The 20,047-nt window shown below is 32.3% G+C and overlaps 1 protein-coding gene and 1 pseudogene across 15 annotated transcripts; both read left to right on the forward strand.

The window, feature by feature from the left end:
* Positions 1-465: 465 nt before the first annotated feature.
* Positions 466-15,244, forward strand: LOC111297966 (uncharacterized). Of its 15 annotated transcripts, none has more exons than XR_016346844.1 (21): positions 466-531; positions 1,968-2,047; positions 2,150-2,215; positions 2,326-2,407; positions 2,499-2,576; positions 2,726-2,785; positions 2,905-3,009; positions 3,765-3,875; positions 6,326-6,367; positions 7,633-7,746; positions 7,871-8,052; positions 8,938-9,059; positions 9,132-9,238; positions 9,346-9,388; positions 9,477-9,568; positions 10,020-10,068; positions 10,806-10,876; positions 11,724-11,884; positions 12,592-12,677; positions 13,780-13,825; positions 14,664-15,244. XR_016346844.1 is itself a non-coding variant. In XM_022892598.2 (21 exons), exons 2-21 carry the CDS (start codon positions 2,025-2,027, stop codon positions 14,694-14,696), a joined length of 1,632 nt encoding a protein of 543 aa, XP_022748333.2. In that variant the 5' UTR covers positions 466-531; positions 1,968-2,024; the 3' UTR covers positions 14,697-15,244. The 15 variants fall into 15 exon arrangements, 14 of the variants coding, with proteins under 14 accessions (XP_022748333.2, XP_089625230.1, XP_089625229.1 ...); XM_022892598.2 differs by having other exon boundaries at positions 11,765-11,884; XM_089769104.1 differs by having other exon boundaries at positions 9,135-9,238; positions 11,765-11,884.
* A 177-nt stretch (positions 15,245-15,421) lies between these two features.
* LOC111297968 (RING-H2 finger protein ATL52 pseudogene) lies at positions 15,422-18,177 on the forward strand (annotated as a pseudogene).
* The last annotated feature ends 1,870 nt before the right edge of the window (positions 18,178-20,047 follow it).

The raw sequence follows: 20,047 nt of genomic DNA on the forward strand, positions 1-20,047 counted from the left end.
AAATTTTTATAGTATTTCAAAAAAAAGATTTTTTTTAATAATTATAAGCTCATTTATAAATTGATAGATAAAAATTATATATGTAAATTTTTAGATTTTTTCTTGATTTTATACAAAATAAAAATTTTTAAAAACTTTTGAATATGCAAAACCGAAAACCTTTAAAAGTTTCTGGTTTTGCTAATCAGAAACTTAGAGAAGGATATGAAAAAAAAAATAATTTTATTTATAAATAATTAAAAAATATATAAAAAAATAGGTACAAATAAAAGCTCAAATAGAAGTGCTTGAAAAGTCTAAACTCCCATTTAAAAAAAAAAAAAAAAACGCAATGATAGTCCAACGACCAGGATTTGACTTTGTCTGCCACTTTCCACACGGAAACCTCGAACCACCCACAATTCCATTCCCTTAAAAAAAAAAATCGCACCCCCTATAAAAACCAGGACTTTACTATCAAAAAACACAACGGGATCTTCTTTACCTTTCTAACGCCAGCAAACGCAGACCAAATAATTAATCCAAACACAGGTAAACCAATAAAAAACCTTTCTTTTTTTAACTTTTCTGAAATTCTTGTTTGGATCCGAGATTATTGGAAAAGTTTAATTCTTTCTGAATCTTGTATGGCTATATGAATCTTTGTTAGTTTTCAGTCAATTTTCTTTTTCTTTGATTTTTCTTGGTTTCCAAACGGAGCTTTACTTAAAAAGCTCTTTTAGCAATAGTTTAAGGCTATAACATGTTAATGGAGTTTAATTTGAGCAAATGAAGTTTTCTTCCGTCTTTCATTTTTGGGTGTGCCAATTACTTTGTTGATATAGATAGTTATGTTGTATTATTGTTACTGCTGTTTTGGATTGAACATTTCCTATTAGTTTCGGGTTTTTAATCTGAGGATCAGGCACTTTTTTTTTTGCGTCTGTCATGGATGGAAATAAGAAAGGGAAACTGCAAACTTAGTTTGAAATGAAATTATTGTTACGAAGTTGAATTTAGAATGATGTGTTTGGAATGGGGAAAAAAGAATAGTACTCTCCCTTTTTTCTCCTCTTTTCTCAGCCCTTCTATTCCAAACCGAGTGCTAAACAATCGCTGATTTGTATCCAAGGTACATTAGCTTTATGTTAGTCTAACAAATTTCTTAGAGATATTTTATAATCTAACTATATATGGGAGACTCGACTTGTGCAAGTAAATGCAGTGGAGAAGAGACAACTAAGATTTTGGCTGTTGGGGAAAGAAGGTGGCTTCTCATTTAAGAATCTTACATTCGAAATTGAATTGTTGGATTATTAGCGATTTAATGCAATTGCAATATAATCTAAAATCTAAGTGCTGGGAATTAGGATGCTAAATGCCCCTGAACTTTTACATTATTTTCATTTTAGTTATCTCTCTTTTCTGTGTAGGATTTGTCTTGTAAACTTGGCACCATTGCCACTACTTTACCACTCTAACCAAGCAAAAGGGCAAATTCTTCTCACTTAAAAATTTTGCATTGCATTTTGGAACTCATTGTCCGGTCATCTCACCTTTTGGTCTGACGGATTATTTTGCATTTCATTCCTGTTGGGTTGACAATGATATTAATTTGTTGCTCTTTTGAAGGGTGGGAATGGCGCTGTTTAATGGGTTCTTTTGTAATTCTTGTACTTCATCTGATGAGATGATCATTTATAGGCCTCGCTAGTCCAGATAGCCTTCCTAGTTCTGCGTATTGAATGGTTGTTCATAAATAATTCATTTTTTTCCTAGAAACTATTGAAATTTATGAATGAACTCCTGATAAGAAAAGAAAAAATATAAGAGCTGAAAATTGTTATACAGTCAAGTATCAGTTTGCTGTATGTTTGATCTGGATGTTTTATGACTTTGATCTCGTCATACAAAAATTGTGTCCCCATAACTGTAAGTACCTTGCTTTCAACTCTGACTATTTTTATTTCATGTTAATTGTCATACAGCTGTGGAAGTGGTATTCATATCATGTAAAAATTATATTACCTTCTGGACAATGAAATATGGAACAGGAGAATAAAATGAGGTACAGTGCGAGATTTTGTTAGTGATAATGGAAAATATTGGCTTTTGTGGTCTCAGATGCTGTCTTGAAGAGGACCTAGACTGACAATGTGATGGCTTCTAGTGAGCATTCCACAAATGCGGTTAACAATGATGGGGTTCAAACACAGAGCTCTGATTTTTTAAATAGGTAGTTCCCCAACCAGGTCCAAATCGTTTCATTTAACAGTCTTTTATGGTGTTTTATGTAAAAGATTGTAGAATTTGTTATTAATTTCAAGTAAATATTGCCTTGTTTAGCAGGCAAAGCTCTGAAACACATCTTGCTCCAAGTAAATTAAAAGTAGATGGAAATTTTGATTTTCAAGATCAAAAGGCTAAGGTACTGGAACTTCTTAACATTTCATTGATGGATTTTACTCTACACTCATGATGAGGCTTTTGCGTGGTTCCCTCATAATTTTATGAATTAGGAACTTCATTTGAGAGCTAGTGCACAGAAAGAGGAGATTCAGCATCTTCGTGAACAAATTACTGTTGCCTGTTTGAAGGTTTAACATTTCTAAAGGCCATTGCTTGCATTTAGATTAATTTCCATTTCCTTTTGCAAGAAAAATGCTTCAAATTAATTTTATAGTCATTTTGGCTCTAACATATCTGATTGACATGCAAAAAAACACATTGATCTGTATGGTCTCAGGAATTGCAGCTGCTGAATGAGAAATGTGCACTGGAGAGGAAATTCTCTGACTTGCGGATGGTTCATTATAGTCTCCACATTTTCAAATTTTCTCTGCATTGGTTCTTTGTGTTATTAAAACTGAGTGACAAGTGCAATCATTTATGCATGAACTGATGTAACATCATTTTGAGTCGCAGGCAATTGATGAGAAGCAAAATGAATCCATTACTTCTGCCTTAAATGAATTGGCTCGCAGAAAAGGTGACCTTGAAGAAAATTTAAAGCTGACCTATGATTTAAAGGTGAAACATAGCATCTATTTCTGTGAATAAAATATTTTCTCCTTTATAATATTTGACATTTTTGCCATGGCTATGTTGGCTTAAACTACTAATGCTATTATTCAGCAAATCGGTAAAAACAACATCACTAATGAAGCCTCACAAACTTTCTACATATATGGTAATTTAAAGTTTAGGGTTCATATATAATGAGCTAAATATGCACGGTAACATTTGGTTTTAACTTGTAAGTGACCTCAAGGAACCATTGTAGTAGCAATGATAACTCAATGAGATCAAAATGTTTACTCAATAGACTTAGCAATATACTTAATTTGTCCATTAGAATAGTTCCAATTACCAGACGCTGAAAAATGAGAAGAGTAGTTATTGTTAACATATTGCTATTTCACTGTACTTACCATTTACTCACTAGCACTACCCATAAAGGGGTCATGCAAATCAAAGAATCTTCTAACTCTTATATATTGACAACTTTCCAGTTTGACTCCAAGCCAGCTGGGTGATTTTTAACCTGTTCGCTTAAATGTATAAAATGTTGTATGCTTATATGCCCTTTAGGTATCTTGAAAGATACTAGATATCAATCCATTTTATCAAAATATCCGAGCGTCAAGTGATATTTTCAACTATTTAGTATGTTTTTGTGTGGGTGTCTGTATTCTGCAAAACTCCTTGCTCATTGTCTTTCATTTCTAGTTTCTTTCTCCGTTTGCTCATAAACTATGGTTGTTAAGCGCATTGCTTTTTCTCAGGTTGCGGAGGATGACAGATATATCTTCATCTCATCCATGCTTGGTCTGTTGGCTGAATATGGTCTTTGGCCCCACGTTGTAAATGCATCTGCCATTACCAACAGTGTGAAGGTATGAACTTGATAACATCCAGGTTCTATTTGTTTGACAACTGGGTAGGGGGATTTTGGCAAATGGGTTGCAATAATACTGATATGGCCATATGGGGTATCAATTTTGACTCGCCTCTGATTCTTACTAACATTCTGTTTGACTTATCACCATCGCAGAAATTAAAAGTTAATCACATAGGGCAAATCAGGACAAGCTGGTGCTTCTGCAGAGGCCATACTGCTTTGCCTGTCTAAATAATTAAAAAAATTCTCTGTGGCTGGTCCTCTCTATTGTACTTTTGTTTGATTTATCCCCATCAAAATTTTAAAAGTTAAAACATGTAGTCAAATCAGGACAAGCTGATACACTAACGCATAGGCCACAGAGCATTTCACATCTACTGAATAATTAAAAAATTTGTACTGGCTGTTGCTCACCATTGATCATATGGCCAGCATTCTCATATGATTTTTGCAGGAGGTATGGCCTTCTGTGTATATAATTCAATTGAAAAACATGAATTGGCTACTTTCATCAATTCACCTTCTATATGCCCTATGCTTCCTGATGATCTAATGGACAAGTATCAGTTAAGTTAAGCAGGCAATGGTCTGATTGCAGATTGCAGTGCATTGTGCTACAAGGATATAAAAAATAAAAACACCAGGCACCATATTTACAAAATGCTCAGCTTCAATGTTACTTCAGGTTAATTTGTTACACAAACATAAGATCTTTTGAAATCATCTGGATACTTCACCTATTTTTGATCATTTATGCTGAAGAGTTAGGTTTGAATGGTATCTGAGTTATAGGAATTTGGCATATGAATACAATGAAGTTTCATATAATGAGGCTTTGAAGGGCTTTATGTATTCTTTACATCCCTATGACCATGTTATCAGGACTAGGGATTCAAATAGTGGAGTAGTGGTGTAGCAGCCACTATTTTGCGGTAACGCCACTATCTGCCGCTGCTATTAATGAAAAAGCGGATGAGAATTGGAATCACGACAATAGTGGTAGATAACGGCCGTGAAAAAGTGTAAATCGGTGAATTGTGGCAATATGGGGCCACTATCAACTGCTAGTCTGTTTTTGATTCAAACATTCTAAGTAAAAAGAAAAAAAAAAAAAAAATTCAGGTTAAAATCTTCAAATAGAAAATAACCCTTGGTTGACGGAGACTTCAGTCCACAAATTCATTCCCACAAAACATCAAGCCCAAGCAATTTATTACTTGCTGTGATTTTCTGTTGAATGAAACTGGACTTTGGATCATTGAGGACTAGTGAAAGTCACTTTGTGCACGAGATTGAGACTCCTAAGAGACGGGTGACAAGAGGGAAATAGGACTGTGGGTGAGAATTGGGATTATGAGTGTGTAGGAATTTTGAAATTGGGATTTGGGATTTGGTGTGTGTGGGAATTGCGATGAGAGGTTGCCACTTGGGGGAAAAGGTGAGGGAAATTGAGAATGACTTGGGGATTGGGGAAAAGTTAGGGGAAATAATGAGAGAAGAGTGATCGGTGAAGATGCAGGGTAAAGGGCTGGTGGATTTAGCTTTTTTTTTTTATTGTTATTAATAGAGGAAATTTTTTTGTTTAGAGAATTTTTTTTTAATTTTTTGGTTCATAAGGATATTTTATTTAGAGGAAAATTTATTTTAGTAATGGTTTTTTTTTTCTTGTTAATTTTTTTAGTATTAGATTAGTTATTATTTTTTGTGTAATTAAATAATAATTTAAAATGCTGTTTATTATAGAATAAATTAAAAGTAAATTATGATAAAAATATTAAATCAATTAATATGCTAAAAAATAAATTACTTAATAAATTGAACATTTTATAATCTATTAAAATTATATTTTTAAAGTTTGTATTATTATTATATATGAATACTTGACATTTAATATGTTTTATTTTATTAATAAATTTTTTGTTTGTTTAAATTTAATATTAAATATGAACTTTTCTTAAGTAAATATTTGTTATTAAACCAAATATAAATATGTTGTGTAATCTCAAAAAATTATGAATAATTTTTTTTAAGTAAACAAAAGATCATAAACTACTTTAAAAATCATAAAATAAGAATTTTATAATTATAATTATAATTACTACACTTTGTATTAAGTTGTGTAAATTTTAAAAAAATTCACGACTGTAATGACCATGATGATCTTTATTATATCCGCAACCCATGATAAACGTTAAGCAACCACAATTTAAATCCCTGATCAGGACAATAATTGTTACCTGTTGCTCATGGGCCCATGTTGTCCTTGTTCTTTACCTCTCAAATTGTGATTTATATGCCTACTATTTTTATAACTTTTGTCCATTGAGAACTTTCTTTTAGTCCTGGAAGACTATTCAGAACCTTGTTTTATTTAGCAGCTTGTGTTCTCTTTTTGAAGTAAATGGTTTTAACAAATCAAACTTACAGTCATTTATATATTTGTAGCACCTACATGATCAGTTACAGTGGAAGATCAGAACCTCACATGTAAGTGTACTGTCCTCTGATTGCCTGTAGCATTTGTTAGTTGTAGTTCCTACTTGCTAGGTATTTATACTTATACCCTACATTTTAAGAAGGGAAACTTCGTGTACAAAATAGAAATTGCCAAAAAGAAAGGATCTGGGCAGACAAATATTTATACTTCTTATGGATGATAAACCATTGATCTCACTTATGGCCATAGTCTTATACTCTTATTTAGTTAGATGAGGAGAATTCCAGTTGTAGTTGGATGTCAACTTTCACTTGTAAATATATTCATTAACTATATATGTTTATCAACGCTGGTGGTAGAACATAAGAAGAATGTTTTTTTAGATGAAATCATTCTATTGGGATCGTACTTTGAAATGTTAATTCTTGCAATTTCAAAAGTTAAAGCCTGGTACAAAAGTGGTTCGGATAACTGAGCCTTCTCAAATGGTTTGTTCTTAAGAACTAAAATGATTTGTGTTTTTTACCAAAGCAATACCTGCTGAGGAGAACAAAAGGCATTTAACGTGTAATGGATTTCCTCAAGTTTGAAGAAGATTCTCTTTGAAAGGCACATGGGAGGATCATGTCTTTCGGCTTGCAATAACATTTTTGTATTTGTTTAAGAATTTACAAAATCAAATAACTAGAACAAGGAAATTCAAGTTTTGTTTCACAATAGGAACCTCTTTGTGTTGATCTGTCACAACTAAAATTTGTGATGTCAACTTCTACTTGGCCTCACTTGAGCTAAATTTGACTTCACTTTAAAATATAAATCCATTTATTTTATTTTGCATGAAAATGGAGAAGTGTTACATCATATATAGAAAACCAAGGAATTGGCAGAATTAGTGACTCTCCTCCTTCAAATGACTTGAAAAGCAGTTACTAGGATTAAAAGATTCTCTTCTAAATGTAATAGTTAGTTCAACTTATTCTACATTTCATTGTTCTTCTTCAATCTGGAGTCTTGAACACCACTTTTTACTATGTGACCAATGAAGTTTCAACATTGCTACCTGCTCTGCTTGCATGTCCGTGTAAACTGAGATGCACAGATTTGTAGATGTGGCTATGAGTAGATGTATGTTTGTATTCATGCATCAGCTCTTTACATGATTTTATGTTTCTTGCATCAAGATTTTGCTTGAATGTGTCTTTGCATCTTCAGGCAACTTATAAGATCAAGGTGTTTCTTTCTGCAGTGAGTTCAACTGTTGTTAATTTCATTATTTTGAAGAATGGATAGACTTGCTGATTTACTTTTATCACAGGATAGAATTAGAGAATTGACAGGTATTGTGGGAACTCATGCTGGTGGTGGATCTCATGAAAAAGATAACCCTCTTTCCGGCATTTTGAGAAATCAAAATCCTAATAGATCCATGGTACTATTTGCATGTAATCTACTAGATTACCTTCTTTCCCTGTTGCTTCTTTATCTTTTTGTTATCTATTGCATTCTTTCCATTTTATATTAATTAGTCCTTTTATTTTTCTCGTCTCTCTCAGGCTAGTCATGGCTTTTCTCCCAATAATCAATATACAGATGAGCAGCATGTTATGCCACCTGAGAATATGCTGAGATACATGCATGATAATGATCACACTGTGAAAAATTTAATGTTTAATGATCAGGCGCAGCAACAATTGGGCAATGGCAATACACAGGAGTTGTTGTTCAAGTCTCATAGGTTTGCATCACTAACCCAGTTTCTTGTAGCTGTTGTGCTGAAACATATCTGTAGCCTTTGCTTTTGGTCACAACTCTGCCTCAATTTTTTTCTTTGCTGCATGGTTTATAAATTGCAAGAGATATTATCCAATAATTTTCCCTATTATTGAAATTGGTTATATATGATAATTATGAGCACCTTTTCTCCAGATCCTTGAATTCCTATAACGAAGGACGGAGATATGCTAGTTGAGGGATTAAATCTTCTAGGACTTTATTGATCCTTTAGCATGTTATGAGCAGCTTTTCTCAAGAACCTTGAATTCCTATAATGAAGGACGGAGATATGCTAGTTGAGGGATTAAATCTTCTAGGACTTTATTGATCCTTTAGCATGTTATGAGCACCTTTTCTCCTGAACCTTGAATTCCTATAATGAAGGACGGAGATATGCTAGTTGAGGGATTAAATCTTCTAGGACTTTATTCATCCTTTAGCATGCATATTTTAGCGTGTTTTCGACGCATCTGATTTGAGCACATAGCTGTGGCAGGTTAAATTAAATCCTTTTTGAGCTGCATTTTTATGTTTATGACCCTGTCTCATTTGTTTTTTATCATTAATATGCCTTGAAATGAACATCATTGATATTGCTGTACCATATCAATCTTGAAATTTGATTGCAATTGGAAATATATCCCACATGTTAATATATTCATCCTCATTCAAAGGTAGTCTAACTTTTTTTTTTTATCATGATTTGGTTTTATTGGTTTTATTTGATGTAAATAATACAATGTGACTTGTTCATTTAGTGCCTAGTCATTGCTTTGATTTGATAATAATTGGACTTAATTTAAGTATGCTTTTACTTTGTACTTACATGTTAATCATATTCTTGCAGAGGAGACACTGGCCCTAATCCTGATAATGCATTTGATAAAGGTTCTGTGAATATTGGAGCAGAGGATATGACCAACAATGTCTTGTCTCAGCATGATGGGATGGCCTCTAATGGTTCTGAAGGTGATTGATATTTTATCTGTGGAATAAAATTATATAACTTTAATGGATCTAATATAACTTCTTCGAACTCAGAAGGGCCTGGTATTGAGGGGTTTCAGATAATTGGTGATGCCACACCAGGAGGAAAGCTTTTAGGGTGTGGATTTCCGGTTCGGGGGACTACACTTTGTATGTTTCAGGTGAAATTCTTGGATTCTATTCACATGAAAATTTTCATTTCTGAAGTTTTCCTTTAACGCATAAGGATTATTCTTTCATATGTTAACAATGTTGTTTTATACTGCAGTGGGTTCGTCATCTTCAGGATGGCACTAGGCAGTATATTGAGGGTAAGCACGGAATGAATGTGACCTTCTTTTAGTGTTCTTCATTTAGGTATCTTGTATACCTTAGTCTCTGGTAAAACATTTTATCCAGGAGCTACAAATCCAGAATACGTTGTCACAGCTGATGATGTTGATAAACTGATTGCTGTTGAGTGCATACCAATGGATGACCTAGGCCGTCAGGTATATATATTTAGCAATGATTATTTTATGTCATTCCAATCAGTTTCCTAGCAGCAAAAGCCCATGCATACTTTTTTCAATTGTATGAAGAACTCATTCAGTTCAATTCTATCAGATAGAATCTGATTGATTTTTCAAAAGGCAACCAAAATATGAAATTGAACATAGTAGTTCATATAGTGTACAAGGGATAGCTTTTTGCATGCTAGTCTTGCATTGCACTTGGACTTGATGAGGATTTGAATAGTATACTAAATATCATTTTTAACTTCTTCAGTATGATGGTAAATAATGTGTGCTTGTTGTGGCTGCATTTTTACATCCCTTGTAAATTCCATACACTGTATAAAATTTTCCTATAGCTCGCTTCGCTAAACCTTTTGACAATTTTTAGTTGAGAAGAATATTGTCTCCCTGATTCTACTTTTATCAAATTGTTTACTGTTGTCAGGGGGAACTAGTGAGGCTTTTTGCTAATGATCAGAACAAAATTAAATGTGGTAAGTGCGGAACAAAATTAAATGTGATAAGTGCATGTGAGGCTGAGTTGTTAGACCTCATGGTCACTGAAACTTAACTAGAAGTAATCCTTAATGTATTTCATTTCATTTTCCATATTTTGATGTGGTAAATTTATCTGTTTGTGATGTTTGTCAAGCCTTAATTCAACTGCTTAAATGATAAGGGATCATAATTTTGTTGCCATTTGCTTGAATTTCAGCATTACAAGTTTTTCTACTTTGAAAATATGATTTAATTTTATTTAATTTGAAATTTATTTTCCCTACACCTTTCACGGAGGTTTGAACTTGTTTATTGATGGTCCTTCTCTCTCTCTCTATCTCTCTCTTTATCTCTTTGCATATTCATACGTGCATATTCTTTATACAATTCTCAATGATCAAGATTTCACTGTTATATATTGGATATATTCTTTTCAAGTCCCATGATGCTATAATGTCTTGAATTTCCACATAGTTCTTGTTAGATCATTGTCTTTTTGTTTCTTAATAATTAACATAATGTTATTCAACTTTGACAAAATATTACTTGGCTTCATTCCTAAATTAGTAATGAAAGATTCTGTTTATGATTCCTACATGCACATCAAAGAATGTTTTTGAATAGTTTTCAGTATTGTGTATAACATATATGTTGATGCATTTATACATCAACATATATGATTTATTTGGCGTATTTTTATTATTTTCATAGAATCTGATCAGCTGCTTTGCAGACCCAGACATGCAAAATGAGATTGACATGTACATTTCCAGAGGCCAAGCAACATTTAGTGTTCTGTTGCTGGTAGGTTAATGACTGCTCTTCCAAAGTAATATAGATATTTATTCTCCTCTATGATTTATTTTTATTTTTTACTTTGTATTTATTTTTAGTAACTATACCCAATAGTATCTATTTTCCAAGAAAAGTGGTGCGTGGTGAATTCAAATAAATGGGTTGGTAACTGTTTTAGCAGGAGACTTTCATTTTATTTATCGATCAATTCTTATTGTTTATCAGTTTTGCCACTTCTGTCAATCTAAATAGTGTTGCCAATTCATATTTTAAATGCCATGGTAAATTGAGGTTTATTGCTATTATGAACCCAACTTCACCCAAATTGGATTGGATTAGGAAGGGAGGCAATATCCAGAGTTCGATGAGTCTCCTCTCCTCCCCCTTCTCTATCTCAAATTGTTCATGAGTTGCACCCTTCTGAAACCGCTACCCCTAACCACAGAAAGACTTAGTACTGAGTCAGAGAAAACTGTTTTTAGGGTAGCCTTAGACATGCTTTGTAGAGGAGGAAGAGATGAGGCTTATCATTGAAGATTAAAGAAATTGATGGTCAATGCTGACTGCTGATGTACTTTTAGCAACGCATGTGGATTAAAGAAAACCATTGCAGAGGATGTTATGCTGTTTTAGCAACTGATATGAGAACAAAGTCCATTCCCTTTTCTTGGGGGGTGTGGGTGGGTGGGTTAGTTTGGTAAGGGGGGTTTTCTTCAAACTGTAAGATATAGAAGAAACATGTTGATAAATGTTCTTGATAAATTTATAAATAAATGTGGATGGAGCAATTTAAAGGCAATTTTTCTTGTCAAATTTGTAGTTCTTGCATTTATGTGTTTATGTAAATGTGGAACAGAACAAGCAAGAGAATTAATATTGTTCCAACACTCTCAACAGATGGATTCTTCCGAGAATTGGGAGCCAGCAACTTTGACTTTGAGATGGTCAAGTTACCAAATTAAGATCAATGGCACAGAAGCTTTGGAAATTTCAGAGAAATATTCAAAGGAATTATCAGTATGCTTTTCAAATTCTCGTTCATTTTCTTCAAAAAATATTTTTAATTTATTATTTTATTTTATTCCCAAATAGTCTGTGACTAAGGTTTACCTGAGTAGAATTCATATTTTGTGGTTTCCATACTTGATCATATGCCAACTCATGTAAGTCTACTTGTCTGACCATGGTCTATATACTGTAAGTTATCATTCTATGGACTTGAAAATTTACATCTATTTCAGACAGATATACATTGTATGAATTTTCTAGATTGTATGATTTCTTAATGCCAACATAATTACCACAGAAATTATCTATGCCATCTGCTATCATGAAATCAACACTTTCTATGACAGAATTAATAAAAAGAAATTGTTGAGTCTGAATTATATCCTTTAGGTCAATGCATAATTAATGAAAATACAGAACTTTCACCTTTTCAAACCATAGAGACCGAGCAAGAAATTGCATAAGAAAACTTTCTTTTGTTCCTTTTTATGGTGAATGATAAAACTGGGAAGGGAGTCTTATAATTTGCTTAATTCGAGTGCATACTATACACTGGTTTTAGACTACAAATTGTGGGCCATGCTATGCATTTCATAAATAGCCTTGAATGCCGTATCTTTTGCAAGATCATGTAAAAAAGATTATAAAAGTTATGCCAGAATGATTGACTTATTAACATAAGATTCAAGTGCATTTTTAACTTGGTGATGTTGCAGATCAAAGTACCTTGTGGGCTCTCAACACAATTTGTTTTGACATGTTCTGATGGGTATTCACATCCCTTTAGCGCATATAATGTTCGGTAATACATTGTTCTGATGATTGATATTTTTATTTGTTAAATTAGTACTATCATTTATTTATATTTCCTATTTAATTGTTGTTACATTTTGCTTATCCTTAAGCATGTCCATGAGACTAATATTAACTCTTCCTTTATGTCCATTCCTGACTTTGCTAGCACATAAGTTTGCAAAAGAAAAATATTACTCTAAAGAATTGGATTTATATGAGATAGAAACCGTTTAGTTTCAACTCAAGAGCTCTACCCTCCTATGAAAAAAGAAACAGGGAACTGGGGAATAGAGATAAAGAGAGAAAAATGGGGGGTGGTGGGGTTGGCTGATGGAATTGGATTTGTTTCTTATCAGAAGTTTGTAGAAAAACCAATCAAGTTTAAATGATGATATAGTTTATTTTGTCATGTGGTAGACTTGTGCTGTTTAATATAAACTCATTTAGTGTGTGAGGTTTGGCTGTCTAATGCAATTTTTTTTTCTTTTTACAGTTTTATATTTGTGTAATAGAAATAAAAAAATATTAGGCTAAAAGGTTAAAAAAGCCTTTGAACTATAATTAAAAAATCCTCCGAACCCCTATTTTTTATTGCAATCAATCAACTCCTCCAACATCTATTTGCATCCAATTAAACTTTTATTTAAATGAAAAAGTTAATATTGTTAATTTTTTTGTTAACTAAAATAAAATTCCATGTGATATCAATAAAATAAATTAAAGTTTGCTATGTACCGCAATTAATATATGTGAAAATAAAATAAAATAAAATAAAATATTCTTTTTTTCTTTTTCCTTTTTCTTTTTCTTGTCTATTATTCTCCCCTTCTCCCTCTAAGGTATTTCCAAAGGTTCAATTGATTATAATTCAAGGGTTTGATTAAATAAGTTTTGCCATGTGACTTAAATTCTATCCATTTAAGGGATTTAATTGAGTCAAAATAGAAGAATAAGGGCTTGATTGATTGCAATAAAATGTTGGAAGCTTAAATGATTCTTGAATTATAATTCAAGGGTATTTTTGACCCTTTAGCCAAAATATTATTAGACTGACTTATTTTGTTTAACCATGATACTTTCTAATGCAATGCTATACATGTTCTTTGTAGAGTGCGGGATACTCTTATTTTGACTATGAGAATGTTCCAGAGCAAGGTACCTTTCTCATCAAAATTTGCTTAAGAGTGTTCCAAATGCTTGCATGTGGTTTTTGTTATAGTGGTAATGGTGGTGATTGTTTCTATGGAGAACTCATACCGTATACTTTTGAACAATTGACATCTCATACCCCTTTTAGTCAACAAATGCAAGTTTTGTTGCAAGGATGTCTGTAAGTTATCTTGTACCTGGTTATGGTATCAGATAGAAAACTTTACTTCTAGGGTAAGAATGCAAAAATTGAATTAGTGGAGATATATAATGAGAAGATACCCAAAACAATGGTTATTGATTATTATAGATTAACTACATCTGTAAAGGTTGAGTTGTTACAATAGTTTTAAATGCAATCTTATGTCATCTTTTGATTTTCTCTTAAAAAACAAAGGGTGAAATGAATGAGTGGTGTTGTTGTTCGTACATATTCCTACAAATTTGTCATGAGATGAATAGAACCACAAAGAATGCTATTGTGATGAAGTAGCCATCAGATGAGGTTAAATTTTTAAAATTTGAAAAAGTATGTGTGCTGTCATTCAGATTTGGTTTTCAGGATGAATTAATGAAGTAAGAATTATATTGAGGCATCAAAAGGGATAAAATAAAATATGATGATTTGTTACATGCCTGTTATATCTCTACTTGGACATAAAGGAAAATATGAGTAGATTGATACCAACATAAGTATGAGAATATGTATTAATCATGCTCTTCTCTACAGTGCTTAGATGAAATATATTGTTAGAATTTCAGGGGAAAGTAGTTTTATTGTTATCTTAGTTGCCAGTGCATTTAGTTATTTTTGACCCATTTTTTTATTTTATTTTTGGAGCAGGCCTTGGATGACCGGAGAAAAGGAAAAGCATAGGCCCTACTGAATTGAGTATAGGTTTAGCCTTAATAGTGATTATTCATTTATTTATAGAAATTGAGAGGAAAATAAACACGTCAAATGTTTGTATCTTAGTTTGAATCAATAATGAAAAATCATTTCTATAATCTTCTTCCTCGGTTGTATTGTAGATTACATTGTTTAGTCCACTACTAAGAAATGCACCATACATCTCTCTATTAGATCGACATATTGTTAAACTTTTTCACCCGTGACATAAAAAGCTCGATCTGGTAGCAGAAGTTGATAGAAAATTGGTAACAGGAGCAGCTGCTGTTGAAGCCAGCTGCCTGATGCCCTCAATTCGTAAGTCTTCCTAAACTGTCTTAACTGTATGATACTGGAAGCCTAATGCTGTGGCTCCATCTGGATAGAGTTTTGGAATGCAGCTGCATTTTCTGCATTAGTCTGTAAGTAATAACATATAAATTCCCTGTCTCTTAAGATTTTGATTTGAAACCATTCATTCGGGAGTGATACTATTGAGATATTTTAAGTGAACATCTTATGAGTTTTGAGTCAAATCCGGAGGCTGATTTAAACTCTAGTTTTCAAAGAATCCTCATTCCTGTGGATTTATTGCAATTTTTTTTGCCATCTATACTCAGTTGTTTTCTTGCTAGGGTTATAACTTTATGATGTAGGACAATTTTGTTGCGCTGATATATATATAAATAAATATATATATATATATATATATAAAGGCACATTGTTTTTTTGAGTATATAAGAGGCTGGAGTTTAGGAATAGACGAAAAGATTGTAAGTGTGAAGATTTAAATTTTAAATTTGTTGAATATTAGCTTTTGAAGTGAATTATATAAATTAACCGAATTAAGTTCCGGGTTCAAGGTACTTTTATAAAGGAGAATTCGTTTTGTTGATAATCAATGAGATGATCCATCTTAGTAAGTATCCTTTGAATTTTTAAGACCATTGAATTTGAAAGTCAACCCAAAGAGAGTTGCAGTTTTTGCAACTCTAATTTAAGGTGGGACAGCCATGTGATCAACCTTCACTCTTGATCAATGCCACCCAAAAATAAACCTTGAATCTTGATTAAGATGTAGAACATTGACAAGGACATTATGTTGTTGTGCGAATATTGATGGTAAATTTTGGGTCAGAGGTCAACATCCTCTTCAATCGGCGCTTGCAAGATAAAAGAAAAGGGGACAGGGGAGAGGTTCTAGTCAAGCTTGGAAATGATTTTCCGACTATCAAGTCAATATATATAATGAAAGTAATGAGAGAAATAAAATGTGAAAAAAGTGAGAAATTAGAATAGCAAAAATCCATCATTAATGTTGCAAAGAGCCCCCATTTTCCCTGCTGTAAAACTGTAGCAGCAGCTCTAGTTTATCTTCCTATCATCTATCTTTCATCTGCTCCTAAGGCCTGCTTTACGCAATTGCACCCAAAAAGGGTATGTAATCCTGTGTGGCAAATTTCATTGCTCACCAATGAGATTTTGCCACGTCAGACAATAAATGGTAGCATCTGATTTATTCTAGCACAATTTGGGAATCATGGCAATATCCCATTGGTTGAGCCTGTTGTTATGTGATTTGCTTTCTATAGGAAATGTAAAATAATCCACTCAACTACACTTTACCAACCAATATTGAATGCTGAGACGGTACTTAAGGCAATTGATTTAATAATTCTCTTTGATCCAAGAAAAACATGCCACTTAGTCAACTACCCATCAATCGCCATTGAAGAAAAAAAAAAAAAAAAAGGACCCAAAGCCAAAGCAATGGGAATAAAGTAGAGGAAAAAGAGATGAAGAAATCAACTTGCCCTTTCCTCTACTTTTTCTTCCCTTCACATCTAAGAGAAAACAAAGCTGTTTCAAAGATTGAAAATGAGTTCTTCGGCAAGCACCCCAAATCCGTGGTCACCCTATGATACATATAAAGATTGTTCAGAAGGACTTTGTAGCATATATTGTCCACAATGGTGCTATCTCATTTTCCCACCGCCTCCTCCTTTTGGCCTTGATGGTGATGATGATGATGATCCTGGAACTGATTTCTCACATCTGATTATAGCATTTATTGGCATCCTGGCAAGTGCATTTATCTTGGCAAGTTGCTATGCTATCATCTCAAAGCATTGTAGACGGCGCAGCCAGGATCATACAAGCTTAGAGTTCAACGAAAGTAGGGATGAAATGAATCATGATGGCTGGCAAGCTACTTCACAAGGATTAGATGAAGGTCTTATCATGTCTTTAACAGTTTGTAAGTATAAAAAAGGTGATGGTTTAGTTGAAGGAACAGATTGTTCTGTTTGTTTAAGTGAGTTTCAAGAAGATGAGAGTTTGAGACTATTGCCAAAGTGTAACCATGCTTTTCATGTTCCTTGTATCGATACTTGGTTACAGTCTCACTCTAGTTGTCCCCTTTGCCGTGCCAATGTTGCATCTACCATTTTTTTGCCTGATCAAGCTGCGGCGGCGACAATCCTGGAAGTTTCCAGGAATGTTGGTGTATCTGCATTTGAATATCAGCAAAGAAATTATGTTATTTCAGTGATCCAGGATTTGGAAAGTGGTGTTAGAGAAGAGGCTGTGGGTAGCCTTGTTGTGTGAGATGATGCTCCAAAGACAACAGGTGAAGGTGTTGGTGATATGGGGAATGTGCAAGAAAGTAGCAGCATGGTAGAAATTAGACAGGATGGGAATGGAATCCAACCATTGAGAAGGTCAGTTTCAATGAGTTCTTCTGTTTCAAGGCCAAGTCCTCTCCATTGCTGATATATTACACATTAGTGAAGAAGATGAGGATCTGCAAGTGGAACATCATTTCCAATCAGCAATGGGAATTAGATCCTTAAAACAATTTGATGGGGAGAATATTGCAAGTCAAATTACAGAAGTGGGGTTTTCAATTTGGTTACAAGTCCTTTAGCAATAAAAAGATCCATTTCAACAGGAAGAATGATGTTCCCCAGGTATGAAAAAGAGAAATTCTATGCTTATTGTTCCCCAATTGAAAAAGTCATTAATTTTTTTGTGTATAGCAACCGGGTTTTTTTTATTCCTCTGTAACACATTAGACACACCATAGTGCAGATCTCAGACTCAGATTTATAAATTTGAAGTGATCAGATTCTTCCATTTACTTAATCCTTATTCCTTCATGGTATCCTATCCTACAAATTTCTGTATAGATTTTTCAATTTTCTTCTGAATGGCCTAAACTTCAATCTATTCTACATGATGCAGCGAAGGATCTTGAATATTCATTAGTTTCAATTTGTTTAAATTATTTCTTCAATCAAACCTTCCAGTAAAATTGTTGTTGAGAAATGGGAAATGAAAACAACATGGTAACTTAAAAATTTGCTACATTCAAGAGTTAAAGGCACACAGTAAATTTAAGTGATGACTTATATTAAATTTACATATCGTTTACCAAACTATTAATAAGATAAACAAATTTAAACAAAATATTTTGATTTTTACCAACTCAACTAACGTTTTGAAAGATCTTTTAATTAATATATAAAAGTTGTTATAATTAATGCTTTATTTTTATTTTTAATGTATGTGTTGATGAATGTTCTCATCTAATGAGTTGGCAAATCCTAATCTCTGCCATTGCTAGCTGTTTAAGTGAAACCTGTTACCGGTTGTCTATAACAAAACATTAACCACTTCTCATCTTGTCATTTTGCCCGTTAGAAAACAAGCCTGGACTACACTTGCGCTGCGTTACCCATCTTTACTGCAAATTTTCTTTAGAGTTCACTTTTTATAATAAGCTCAAGATTGAGATGGCAACAGATCAGGTTAAAGTAAGTTTTTATTTATTTTAAATCGATTCGATTTTATATTTATAATATTCTAATTCGATTCGATTTAAAATTAATAAAATATTATTTTTTAAATGTAAAAATTAAATAAATAATTAAAAAAATAATTATATATATATATTAGATCTCATCGAGATAAGTTTATCTAATTTTATTTTATAATTATCCGACTTGACTCAAAATATAATTTAAAAAAAAAAAAAAACTAATTTTAAGATATCAAATCAAATTGAAATCCATCGAATACGAATTAAACTGTCATCCTTACTCAAAATTTCACTAACTCTTTAGTCTTAACAACACTTTCATTAAAAATGAAATGTCTCAACAACATTTGTATGGGTTTACATAATAAATTTTGCATTCAAATACTTGTTAGCCTTTTCCTCACAGTATAAATATTTTAAATTTTGTTCTAAAAATGCTTGTCTTTTTTTTTTTTAACTCTTTTCATTTCTTTTTCTAATTATCGCTTGTTGAAGCAAAAAAAAAAAAAAAAGGAAATATTTATTTTCCTTAAAATTAAAATTCAAATCTTTTGATCCTATTATGAAAACAAGGAAATTCATTATATAAATATCTATGGTTCGGTCGTCGATCTCGCATCCATGCCATCTCGAACGATTTATCATATTCTCCCAACTCAATTCTCTCAAATTCTTCTCTATTTCCATCCTTTTTTCACTGAGTCTAATCATCCTCCACTTATCTTTTTACCTTTTTCAGAGTTAATAAAATTAAAATGGATGTGTTGTGGAATAAAGAGTTATCATGTTAGTTAAAGAGTCAACTCACCGAGTTGACTCAACTTGTGTCTCTATATTAGGCTTTAATTTTGAATTGGAAATTTTCAATCAGCTAAAAAAAACAAAAACTAACACTTCATCAGTAACTCAAAATAATAATAATAATAATAATAATAATAATAATAATATTATTATTATTATTATTATTATTATTATTGTTATTATTAACCAATTTAAAACAGGTAAGTGAAATTGAGTTGATGCACTTCTGAAAGAGTGTTGATTGGTGACCCAAGAAACGACTGGCCCTAGCATTGTTCGAAGCTTTTATTAGGCAGATAGATAAAAGTAAAACTTTATCACACGTCATTGACCAAGTGGTCTTGTCACTTTAGGCTAGGGTTTAAAATTCCCCCTTTTGGTACATTTCAGTCACACGTCACACCCAATCAAAGGACAAAAAATAATTTGAAAATAAATTAATTGAATAAATATATAAATTTTATATAAAATATAATTTAAATATAATATTTTATATGATAAAATAGCATGAATTAATAAATTAAAATACATAAAAAACCATCAATTTTAAATAAAATTGTAATCATATACATATACATATACATATTTTTTATTTATGAAAAAATATATATAAATAATAAGAGGTTAATTTAGAGCCGTTTGATTTTAATCGGAGTGTCATTGACGTGCGATTAAGCCAATCCTTTTTCGTGCGTCGAAAACCAATAATATATAGAAG

This window comes from Durio zibethinus, chromosome 12 (genome assembly GCF_047325235.1).
Source record: "Durio zibethinus cultivar Kanyao isolate XHJ-2024 chromosome 12, ASM4732523v1, whole genome shotgun sequence".
NCBI lineage: Eukaryota > Viridiplantae > Streptophyta > Magnoliopsida > Malvales > Malvaceae > Durio > Durio zibethinus.